At 42.1% G+C, this 12,835-nt stretch overlaps 1 protein-coding gene across 2 annotated transcripts in view; it reads right to left on the bottom strand.

The window, feature by feature from the left end:
* The window catches only part of LOC109892870 (homeobox protein PKNOX2), an 88,257-nt gene that overhangs the window by 30,097 nt on the left and 45,325 nt on the right, over nt 1–12,835 (bottom strand). For both annotated transcript variants that reach the window (XM_020485712.2, XM_020485713.2), the window contains exon 3: nt 4,158–4,259. In XM_020485712.2, coding sequence (XP_020341301.1) covers nt 4,158–4,238 — 81 coding nt within the window. In that variant the 5' untranslated portion in view covers nt 4,239–4,259. The remainder of the gene's footprint in view (nt 1–4,157; nt 4,260–12,835) is intronic.

Here is a 12,835-nt window from a genome sequence, read left to right as displayed (position 1 = left end):
GCATGGCCTATGAAAGATGGGTGTGTTATTTTGATGTGATGGTCTGGATGTGTACAATGCATCTATTCAATCGTGTCGATCCCCTACCCCCACCTCTTTCTCCTTCTCCCACCCCATCCCCTCCTCTCGTCTCCTTTTCCCCCTCAGCCTTTGGAGAGAAGGAAATGGGTCCTCCATCCCCCCTGTGTTGGTTTGGGGAGGAAGCATCTTAATCTCGGCTCCAAATGGGAAATAAATTAGCTTCTTCACACTTAACTAGCTCTCATTTGCATTTTGTTGCCTGCACTGACTGTGGCTTGGGAGCTCTCCCCTGTCACTAATCCTCTGGGCGGAAGGAGACAGTGGTAGAGTGGAGACAGGGAGGGGGATGGTGAGGCTCTGATTGAACCTGCACTACTTCCTTCTCTAGGATACTGCTTAGCTAGGATAAGGTTAAAGGACAATTCTGGCTCTTTTCAACCTCATATGTGACTCGTGTCAGGTAACTAGGCGTATGTCGCGGGTCACTACATCACAGGAAAGCCATTTGAAAGTAAACTTTTTACTGGAACATGTGAACTTTCATGTGCCTTAATAACAAACTTGTATGCCATTTGTTAAGCAACAGAAATAGTGAGCAACCTTCCCGCTAGCTATGATTGCCTGAGATAATGAGTGGGCTGGACATGCCGAGAGATCAGTTTGGATTGGTCAGCAATATAGCACGCTTCTGTCTATTTGAGCTGGTCAGTATGTTTAGTTAATCCTGTCTAATGCATCGATTTTGAAAAAATATCATGTAGTAGAACTGCGTAAGTGTTGCTCTCCACTTTCTGGATGATCGAGTTTTGAAATAGACTGACGAGTTTCAGAAGAAAGTTATTTGTTTCTGGCCATTTTGAGCCTGTAATCGAACTCACAAATGCTGATGATCCAGATACTCAACTAGTCTAAAGGCCAGTTTGATTGCTTCTTTAATCAGAACAACAGTTGTCAGCTGTGCTAACTTAATTGCAAAAGGGTTTTCTAATGATCAATTAGCCTTTTAAAATTATAAACTTGGATTAGCTAACACAACATGCCATTGGAGCACAGGAGTAATGGTTGCTGATAATGGGCCTCTGTACGCCAATGTAGATACTCCATTAAAAAATCTGCCATTTGCAGCTACAATAGTCATTTACAATATTAACAATGTTTACTCTACACTATATTTCTGATCAATTTGATGTTATTTTAATGGACAAAAAATTTGCTTTTCTTTTAAAAACAAGGACATTTCTAAGTGACCCCAAACCTTTGAATGTTAGTGTATATTTTAAACGGCAATGTGTATATATATATATAATATATATATATATGATTTTGCAGGTTTTCCTACTTACCAAGGATGTACAGGTCTGTCATTTTTTATCATAGGCACACTTCAACTGTGAGAGACGGAATCTAAAACAAAAATCTAGAAAATCACATTGTATGATTTTTAAGTAATTAATTTGCATTTTATTGCATGACATAAGTATTTGATACATCAGAAAAGCAGAACTTAATATTTGATACAGAAACCTTTCCTGTAGTTCTTGATCAGGTTTGCACACACTGCAGCAGGGATTTTGGCCCACTCCTCCATACAGACCTTCTCCAGATTCTTCAGGTTTCGGGGCTGTCGCTGGGCAATACGGACTTTCAGCTCCCTCCAAAGATTTTCTATTGGGTTCAGGTCTGGAGACTGGCTAGGCCACTCCAGGACCTTGAGATGCTTCTTGCGGAGCCACTCCTTAGTTGCCCTGGCTGTGTGTTTCAGGTCGTTGTCATGCTGGAAGGCCCAGCCACAACCTATCTTCAATGCTCTGAGGGAAGGAGGTTGTTGGCCAAGATCTCGCGATACATGGCCCCATCCATCCTCCCCTCAATACGGTGCAGTCGTCCTGTCCCCTTTGCAGAAAAGCATCCCAAAAGATGTTTCCACCTCCATGCTTCACGGTTGGGATGGTGTTCCTTCTTCTTCCTCCAAACATGGCGAGTGGAGTTTAGACCAAAAAGCTAACAGTTGTTGCCTTCTCACCAAGCTGGAATTCTTACTGGTTGGTAGGTGATCAAATACTTATGTCATGCAATAAAATGCAAATTAATTACTTAAGTGACTCTCAAACCCGGATCCGGGAGCGTAATCATAGCCTCAAACGAATTAGCATAACGCAGCGGACATAAATACCCCTAGAAAATGTTCCTATTAATGAAAATCACAAATGAAATATATTGAGACACAGCTTAGCCTTTTGTTAATCACACTGTCATCTCAGATTTTCAAAATATGCTTTACAGCCAATGCTAGAGAAGCATTTGTGTAAGTTTATCATGGCATAATGCTATGCTATGCTGGCAGCAGGCAACATTTTCACGAAAATAAGAAAAGCAATCAAATTAAATAATTTACCTTTGAAGAACTTTGGATGTTTTCACTCAGGAGACTCCCAGTTAGATACCAAATGTTCCTTTTTTCCAAAAATATTATTTTTGTAGGCGAAATAGCTCCCGTTTGTTCTTCACGTTTGGCTGAGAAATCGACCGGTCACTACAACGCCAAACTTTTTTCCAAATTAGCTCCAAAATATCGACAGAAACATGGCAAACGTTGTTTAGAATCAATCCTCAAGGTGTTTTTAACATATCTATTCGATAATATATCCGTCGAGACAATTGGTTTCTCATAAGAAGCAATTGGAAAAATGGCTACCTCAGTATTTTACGCAAGATTTTCTGCGGGAGACATCATGTGACCACTTGCTAAATGTGGTCCCTTACGGCTATTCTTCAACATAAATGCGTAAAAAGACGTCACAATGCTGTAGACACCTTGGGGAATAAGTAGAAAATGTAAGCTCATTCGTAGCTCATTCACAGCCATATAAAGAGTCATTGGCATGAGGCGGTTTCAAAAAATGCGGCACTTCCTGATTGGATTTTTATCTGGGTTTCACCTGTAACCTTAGTTCTGTTGCACTCACAGACAATATCTTTGCAGTTTTGGAAACGTCAGAGTGTTTTCTATCCAAAGATGTCAATTATATGCATAGTCGAGCATCTTTTCGTGACAAAATATCTTGTTTAAAACGGGAACGTTTTTTATCCAAAAATTAAAATACTGCCCCCTAGTCGTAAAATGTTAAAAATCATACAATGTGATTTTCTGGATTTTTGTTTTAGAGTCCGTCTCTCACAGTTGAAGTGTACCTATGATAAGAATTACAGACCTCTACCTGCTTTGTAAGTGGGAAATTTGCATAATCGGCAGTGTATCAAATACTTGTTCTCCCCACTGTATATATATATAGGGGTTAAGTTTAGGGTTAGGATACAGGTTAAGGTCAGTAGTTAGTTGAAATGTAGTTGACAGCTTTGAACATCTACAAACCATCTACTTGGGACTACAGTGAAATCATTCCCTTTTCTGGGTAACACATGTAACAACCTTACAAATGGTGACAGGTTAAGGTTAGGTAGATATTCCATAACAATTGTGCCGTTTCCAGCTACAATAGTCATTTACAACATTAACAATGTCTACACTGTATTTCTGATCAATGTGATGTTATTTTAATGGACAAAAAAAAGTGCTTTTCTCAAACTTTTGAACGGTAGTGTATGTGAAAATGGGGCGTTTCTATGAACTGTGATTAAAAAGATAAGAGGAAAGGTCCCCAAAAAATGCCTTGGCAGCAGCTAAAAGGGATCCCTAATAAATACAAAAATCTTATAGCGTTTGAAAATCAATGTTTTTTAAATGTTTTAACTTAGGGTGATGTCATCGGGTATAATTATTTACTTTATATATTTTTTCTACAAAACGTAAAAAAGCTGCGTTTTCACACTGTTATTGTGTTGGAGATAATGACAATGAATTTGAAAAGTGGTGGATTTGCCCTGTTGGTCTAAGGTTGACATTGAGGTAGGGTAAACTGCTCCTAGATCTGCAGTTAGGTCTAGCCTATACTTTAAACTCTTACAACAATGTTTGTTAGGAAGTGCATTTGACTTAAGACAAATAAAAAACTCTAGAATGTTTTCTGCAAGGAATTTTCAATTGATTATTTACATTCTAATCCCATTTCCTTAATTGGCTGAAATAAAAACAGCTTTGACCCCAACCCTGAGCTGACTACTAGTGGTGTACTGACCTGTTGGCTCTCCTGGTACGATGGTGGAGGAACGCTCTGAGTGGCCATCATTGTTAGTGCTGGGGACACATGTTGCATCATGGGACAGATTCACATGGAGACCTGCAGGAGGACACAAACACACATAGTGTTAAGAGTACATTATCGCCTCACGAGTGGTGCAGTGGTCTAAGGCTGTGCCACTAAAGATTCAGGGTTGGAGTCCAAACCATGGGGCGGCATACAATTGGCCCAGCGTCGTCCGGGTTAGTGGAGGGTTTGGCCGGCAGGGATGTCCTTGTCCCATCGCACACTAGTGACTCCTGTGGCGGGCCAGGCGCAGTGCCGCTGACACGGTCGCCAAGTGTACGGTGTTTCCTCCGACACATTGGTGCGGCTGGCATCTGGGTTCAGTGGGCACTGTGTTAAGAAGCAGTGCGGCTTGGTTGGGTTGTGTTTCGGAGGACAAGACGGCTCTTGACCTCATCGATGAGACAAGACTGTAACTACCAATTGGATACCATGAAATTGGGGTAAAAAAGGGGTAAAAAAAAAGTATATTAAATGAATGAGTACATTATCATTTAAACATCAGGTGTTGGTCTCCTGAGTGGTGAAGCGGTCTAAGGCACTCTGAGTGCAAGAGGTGTCACTACAGTCCCTGGTTTGAATCCAGGCTTTATCACATCCGGCTGTGATTGGGAGTCCCAAAGGGTGGCGCACAATTGGCCCAGTGTCGTCCGGGTTTGGCTGGGGTAGGCTGACATTGTAAATAAGAATTTGCTCTTAACTGACTTGCCTAGTTAAAAAAAAAAATATATATATATATATATAAGAAGTGTCTACTTGCTGGTCCAGGGTCAGGCCCTGTATTCATAAAGCATCTCAGAGTAGGAGAGCTACAGTTATGCTTTGTAGACCATGATGAATAAGACTACATTGACAGGGGGGGACATGATCCTAGATCAACACTCCAACTCTGGGAAGTGTTATGAACACCCAGGTATTTACCTAATCAGCTTTAGTGGGTGGTTTATCCGTGCCACTTTCACTTTTACCATGCTTGGTGCGTTTCTATGTACACTGATCAAAAGTATAAATACAACATGCAACAATTTCTAAGATTTTACTGAGGTACAGTTCATGTAAGGAAATCAGTCAGTTGAAATAAATATATTAGGTCCTAATCTATGGATTTCACATGACTGGGAATACAGATGTGCATCTGTTGATCACAGATACTTTAAAGATCAATCAAATGAAATGGTATTAGTCACATGTGCAAAATACAACAATACCTTACAGTGAAATACTTAATTACAAGCCTCTAACCAACAATGTAGTTAAAAAAATATGAAAAAGAATAAGACATAAAAGGAACAAGTAATTAAAGAGCAGCAGTAAAGTCAATGTGCGGGAGCACCGGTTAGTCAAGGTAATTGAGGTAATATGTACATGTAGGTAAAGTTATTAAAGTGACTATGCATAGATAATAACAGAGAGAAGCAGCAGCGTAAAAGAGGGGGTGGGGGGTGGGGGCAATGCAAATAGTCTGGGTAGCCATTTGATTAGATGTTCTGGAGTCTTATGGCTTGGGGGTAGAAGCTGTTTAGAAGCCTCTTGGGCCTAGACTGGCACTCCGGTACTACTTGCCGTGCGGTAGCAGAGAGAACAGTCTATGACTTGGGTGGCTGGAGTCCTTGACCATTTTTAGGGCCTTCCTCTGACACCACCTGGTATAGAGGTCCTGGATGGCAGGAAGCTTGGCCCCAGTGATGTACTGGGCCGTTCACGCTACCCTCTGTAGTGCTTTGTGGTCAGAGGCCGAGCAGTTGCCATACCAGGCAGTGATGCAACCAGTCAGGATGCTCTCAATGGTGCAGCTGTAGAACCTTTTGAGGATCTGAGGACCTACGGCAAATCTATTCATTCTCCTGAGGGGGAATAGGTTTTGTCGTGCCCTCTTCACAACTGTCTTGGTGTGGTTGGACCATGTTAGTTTGTTTGTGATGTGGACAACAAGGAACTTGAAACTCTCAAACTGCTCCACTACACCCCCGTAGATGAGAATGGGGGTGTGCTCGATCATCCTTTTCCTGTAGTCCACATCATCTCCTTTGTCTTGATCAGGTTGAGGGAGAGTGCGTGGATCAGAAAACCAGTATCTGGTGTGACAACCATTTGCCTTGTGCAGTGTGACACATCTCTTTTGCATACAGTTGATCCAGAAAATGATTCACTTGCTGTACAGTATGTAATATGCATCTTGTGTTGAGAATGAGTGCGCAGCAGTTGTCTGGTTTATGACTGCACCAGACAACCGCCAGGTGCTGCTATGATTTCTCTCTCTCTCTCTCTCTCTCTCTCTCTCTTACTCTCTCTCTTACTCTCTCTCTCTCTCTCGTAAAATGCTAAACTACATAGCACCTCACAAAGTGAAAAAGCAATGCAAAAATGGACCTGCAATATTACAGAACAGGTGACATTATAATAACACTTAACAAGATAACACACAATAAGGGATCAGTGCCCTTGTTTTCCTCATGTTGTGGATGGTAGGTTGTAGTTATGAAACTAAGCCAACCAGTGTCCAATTAAAGCTCCAGTCGGTGGACTAATTGCTATTGTCCAGAACTGGAGAAGTCCCGCAGGGTTGTGTACTGTACCTGATGGAGTTATAGGGTCTCTGGAGTTAACACACATACATGCGAGAAAACACATACACGTGTGCACACACACACACACACACACACACACACACACACACACACACACACACACACACACACACACACACACACACACACACACACACACACCACACACACAGACATGATTCTCATGTAAGGCACAACATCAGTGAAACAGCATGTATAGTCATGAGCATGAAGGGCCCTTTGGATGGTAGGGTATGAATCACATGAATTGCTGGTGTGGTTACAGGAAGATTGGGAGCGGTAGTGTGGAATAGATGATATAGTATTTGTCATGCTTACTAAGAAGTCTGAACTTGGCAGGTATAATTGTTAACAGCCAGAGAGGTCTAGGAGTTAAATCAGATTGAGATTGTGAGTCATACCAAAACACGGCTCGACACAGGGAGTCGCATTGGACTGAACCATTTCAACTCTATTATACAGGCAGAAAGGGCACGAACAGGGCACAAATACCCATGCTTCCATGCAAATAACTGAGACATTGTAAAATGTACTTTAAAAAACAGCCATACAGATGTAGGATCTCAATTTGAGCCAGTTTGCCACAGTAGGAACATAATCTTGCAGCAGCAGCAGGAAATGTGAATTATTATGTGGATTATAATTACGCCTAATGGACATTTTTGTAGGGGTTGATACATGTGTCCTAAGGGGAAATCAAATAAATTACAAACTTCAGAAGCATTTATAAACCTCAAATACACTACAAGTTTAAAATGTCCTGCATTACAGGAAAGATCTTCTGCAACAGGGTGGTCAAATTAAGATCTTACATCTGTATATTATACGCAGTCACCATTTCCATAAAGAATTCCCCTGCTCTACTCTGAATAGAAACAGTGTCTTTGAGTTTGAGGGGACACAAGTGCACAAGACAGCACAAGGACCCAGGAAGTCAGACAAGAGAGGAAGTGGTGCGGACGGCTTCTCATCTCTCCCCCAGACACAGACAAGGAGACACAGATGACGGGCGCGCTCCACCAGTGAGCTCATCCCATCCTATCCTAGGACCCGGCCTGGCACCAACGTGTGTGGAAAAGTGCCCCGGGAGGCTCTAAAACACAACCACCCGTCAACTCAGCCAGCCCCCCAAATAACTCAACACAACATCTTGCTAATGATATTATTAACCCTCTATCGACACCTATGTCCTCCAAATGGTTCGCAGCTCACCTCACATCTTCTAAGGTATTTTTGTACAACCACCCCCAGAATGGATCCTGCACTGAAATTGCACATTTTAGTTAATCTGATGAGCTCTGGTCCAAATCATACAAATTGAGGATGATGGGTGTGTGTGAGTGTGATTTGTATACTGATTTCTCTTCCTGGCTTGTGTTCTTGTTCCAAGTGGTATCACCTAAAAGATATGTCCCCATTTATTGGTCCTCATTTTAATTGCAAATGTAGGGTTGGTAATTAAATGGAAAATGACAGAGTAGGAACATAATCTTGCAGCAGCAGGAAATGGGAATTATTATGTGGATTATAATGAGGGTAGCCTAGTGGTTAGAGCGTTGGGCCAGTAACCGAAAGTTTGCTGGATCGAATCCCTAAGCTGACAAGGTAAAATATCTGTCGTTCTGCCCCTGAACAAGGCAGTTAACCCACTGTTTCCCGGTAGGCCATCATTGTAAAATAAGAATTTGTTCTTAACTGACTTGCCTAGTTAAATAAAGGTTGAAATAAAAATGTAAAAAATATATATATTAAAAGATAAAAGCAATTCCAATTATTGCACATTATTAAGTGATCTATCAAGTCTCCCATTCCTCAAGGAATGCAGTAGGCTACCTAACACAACCACATTACATGCACCCGTAAATACACACACACACACACTCTGGGGGACAACCAAGTGGTCAATTAACAGGACCTGTATTTTTATCAGGTCAAATATAACACCCAAATGGACAACAAACCATTCCTTGTAGAATGGTAGGAACACATTTTCCCCTTCCCAAAGCACCACTGGTCAGTACCAGTAAGTAATTCCACTTTAAGACCCTCACTGGACCAACTATGAGGAATATGGCTACACCATAAACCACTAAGTACGTGCCAGTTGTTTGAGGACCCAATGTAGGAAAGGTTATGTGTTTAACAAAGAGCACACCACAAATATTTCCATTCTAAAGCATACAATTGGCCTACATCATATTGACACAAAGCCTGTTAGTGGCCTAACCACAGTTTGACACCATTACCCTTGGTACTGATAGAAAATCCATATCCGGTCACATTTGATGTGATTAAGTCCAAAACCATCCATACTTGACTTAATCACATCACATCGTACTGTATACCATCCACACCTTCTCCAATCCAACCCTTTCAGATCTGTGATTACTTAAAGGAAGGTAGGAAGGAATGAAAGAAGGATGCATTTCTGAGGTATTCGAACAGGGCCCATGTCTAACTATGTGGCAGGAACGTTAAGTTCGATCGATGAGCCTTAACAGGAGGCCTCCTGCTCCTTGAGAGCCCTGGCTGAGGAAAGGTGAAAGATGTCATCGATAATTCTTGACATGACCTCGGACAACAATCGTTAGCTCCTGGATCCAGGCTATTGATGAGGCTGGCTGTAGGAGGGGGAAAGCACTACAGTGTCAAAGCTGCTCATGTAGCTGGCTGGCTCTGAATTTCTCGGTTTCTGCAAACAGAAAATATTGTCACTCTCTCTCTTTCTAGTTTTCTCTAACACTTGCGCTCAAACACGTACACACACCACCACACACACATTCTTGTTCACATTCTGACTGAGTCAGATTTCTACCAAATATCAGCCGCGGTATTTAAACAATTAACTCCCCCACCAAAAACAAACAGCTAAATAAGAAGTGTTGGTAAGAAATTAGCCAGAATCTTTGAAGTGCAAAGACCTCTCCAGTGACATGTCTGACACACAGCGATTGGGCACTCGTGAACACAGCTCTGCTAGGTTTCCCAGCAAACAGAAAACAGGTGATGCCTGCAGTCAAGGGAATGTGGTCAGATGAGTGTTTACAGCACACACACTTCATCCGAATAGTCTCACGAGTGGCTTTACACAAAAGTCGGTTAAGGAAACCCTGTGTTTGAGGATGTTGCACGATCCTTTCTAAGCACACACATACTGACAAACTATCAACAGCATAACACAGGTTGACTTCAAGATCGATGCCACAGATGCTGCACAATGCCTGACTTAGAGACTGATCCCCGTTGGTTTTCTCAGTGTCTGATGTTAATTAAGAACATGTCTGAATGTGGCAGTTTACTATTGATTTTGTAGTTTTGATTTCAATTGCGCATTGAGGATCATGAAGGAGAAAACCACTGAGAGACTACAACCACAACATTTACCTGAGCCAAAGGGCTGCCCTCCCCTTTCCATTTTCTCCATCCCGTTACCAAGTTTCCTGGTTACGGACATGACCATGAAATGAATAACATTTGCTTCGGAGGTGACACGTAGTCCAAATATCATGCAGCTTAATGTCCTAAGTCATAGCAATAACACAGATGAATATGGGTATCCAATTACTGCTCATTCTTAGAGGTAGATTTGCAATGCAAAAGGTAAGAGGAGAGGAGGCCTTGGTGGGTATTCAACATGTGAGAGAGAAAGGCTTGGCAGGAGGTAATGAGGTTGGGGAAGGGGGCACCACACACACTTTTGCACACACACACACACATGCTCACACACTTACAAAATCGTACACATACACATGCACAGAAACACACATCCCTTCGGTATAACCAACGTCATGACATATAAGTGGGCACCATACACACATACCCCACACCGTACAGCCCGAGGCGGGTGGGCCTAACAGCGGTCCTCTGGCCTCATAGCCCCCGGGCTAGGAAGAGGCTCACATCACGGGGCCTAGCCTTCTTCAACCTCTTCTCCTTAGCATTCATCCTATTACCATTCGAAAGACATACACACACACATCGACATTCACACACAGGCACACACTCATACACACACACACAAAATGTGGGGGTAATACCTAAGAAGCCCAATGTGGATGGTTTTGATGCTGTCACTCGGTGAAGAACGATCATAGACATTGTTATAGACATAAGTTCAGCAGAGGTCACTGCACAGATACTGCTGAGGGAGAGACTTTGTTGCAGATTGATTTGTTTTGTCTTCACCCCCGATGGTGAAATTGTATTGATGAATCCAGCAAAGAACTGTAGAAGTTAATTAACTCATGTCTGACAAGTTTGCATAGTGCAATAATGTCCATTGAATTTTGGGTAACACTATCTATGAACCACCTGTTTATAATGCCACAGAGTGCAATATAAGGCTTCTTATAAGCATTCAGAATAGCTCACAGCTCATTTTAACACTTTTTATGAATGCATTAAGGCTATAGATTCATTCATGCATCAAACAAAAAGCATAATGCATTATAAAGACGAATAGGTCCTTATAAGACCCTATATGAATGTATGAGTGCATATAATGCAGTTATAAGTCAAAATGACCTTGAATGATAAATGCTACTTCCTAGTGACATAGTTCTTTAGTAGATTTTGTGATAATGTCCTTCATACATTTAAATGTGCCACATAAACATAAAAAACACCCTACCATTTCCCAGGGGTATTTTCCGTCCATATACAACAGCATCAGTCGCCCAATCTGACTCCAATTCTTGTTTTCTTTGTATTTATGCAAATGATTGTTTGGATATTACAGATTCAGATGTGATTGCATTCTGTCCTGCTTTTTAAAATTAGATTAAAGATTCGACTATGGATGTTGATGAGACTACTACAGTGTGGTGAAATTTGTGTAATTCCCTAAAGGCAAATGGTTCGCATGCAAATAACCTTATTAGCATATCTAAAAGCTCTTATTATAATTAGGTAGTTTTTTTCTAAATAGGGTACACATTACCCTGGGATGAAAAGGAGAGGAATATACATGTTTCACACAAAATTGCAAAACCTAAAAACTGGATAAAATCTGGATAAAGTGCAGACGCGTTCAACAGGGTAAATAATTCACGAACGTTAGCTAACATTAATAATAATAATTTATTACATTTATATAGCACCTTTCCACCTACAGTAGGTGCTCAAAGTGCTTTACATAGTCTGAGGTGAAACACTCACCTCTTCCAACACCAATATGTAGCACTCACTTGGGTGATGCACGACAGCCATTTTTTGTGCCAAAAAGCTCACCACACACCAGCTATCACGGTGGAGAGGTCAGGAGTTATATATGCTTATTAAGAATGAGAGGGTGATTAGGTGGCCATGATGGAATGGGGCCAGGTGTGAAATTTAGCAATGACACCGGGGTTAACACACATACTGTACTCTTACGATAAGTGCCATGGGATTTTGTATGACCACAGAGAGTCAGGACACCCATTTAACATCCCATCTGAAAGAAGGCACCCTACGCAGGGCAATTTCCCCTTCACTGCCCTGGGGCATTGGGATCTCCTTAGACCAGAGGAATGAGTTCCCCCTACTGGCAAGAACACGTCTGCCATGATGACCCTCAACACTGGGGCCCCTCAGGGGTGTGTACTTAGTCACCTCCTGTACTCCCTGTTCACCCACGACTACGTGGCCAAACACGTCTCCAACACCATCACTAAGTTTGCTGACAACACAACAGTGGTAGGCCTGATCACCGACAACGTTGAGACAGTGTGGTGCCAGGACAACAACCTCTTCCTCAATGTGAGCAAGACAAAGGAGGTGATCGTGGACTACAGGAAAAGGCTGGTCGAACAAGCCCCCATTAACATCGACGGGACTGTAGTGGAGCGGGTCAAGACTTTCAAGTTCCTTGGTGTCCACATCACCAACGAACTATCATGGTCTAAACACACCAAGACAGTCGTGAAGAGGGCATGACAAAACCTATTCCCCCTCAGGAGACTGAATAGATTTGCCATAGGTCCCCAGATCCTCCAAAAAGTTCAACAGCTGCATCATCGAGAGAATCCTGACTGGTTGCAT

Source organism: Oncorhynchus kisutch, linkage group LG6, assembly GCF_002021735.2.
Source record: "Oncorhynchus kisutch isolate 150728-3 linkage group LG6, Okis_V2, whole genome shotgun sequence".
Lineage (NCBI taxonomy): Eukaryota > Metazoa > Chordata > Actinopteri > Salmoniformes > Salmonidae > Oncorhynchus > Oncorhynchus kisutch.
This window is presented reverse-complemented; position numbering and strand designations above follow the sequence as displayed.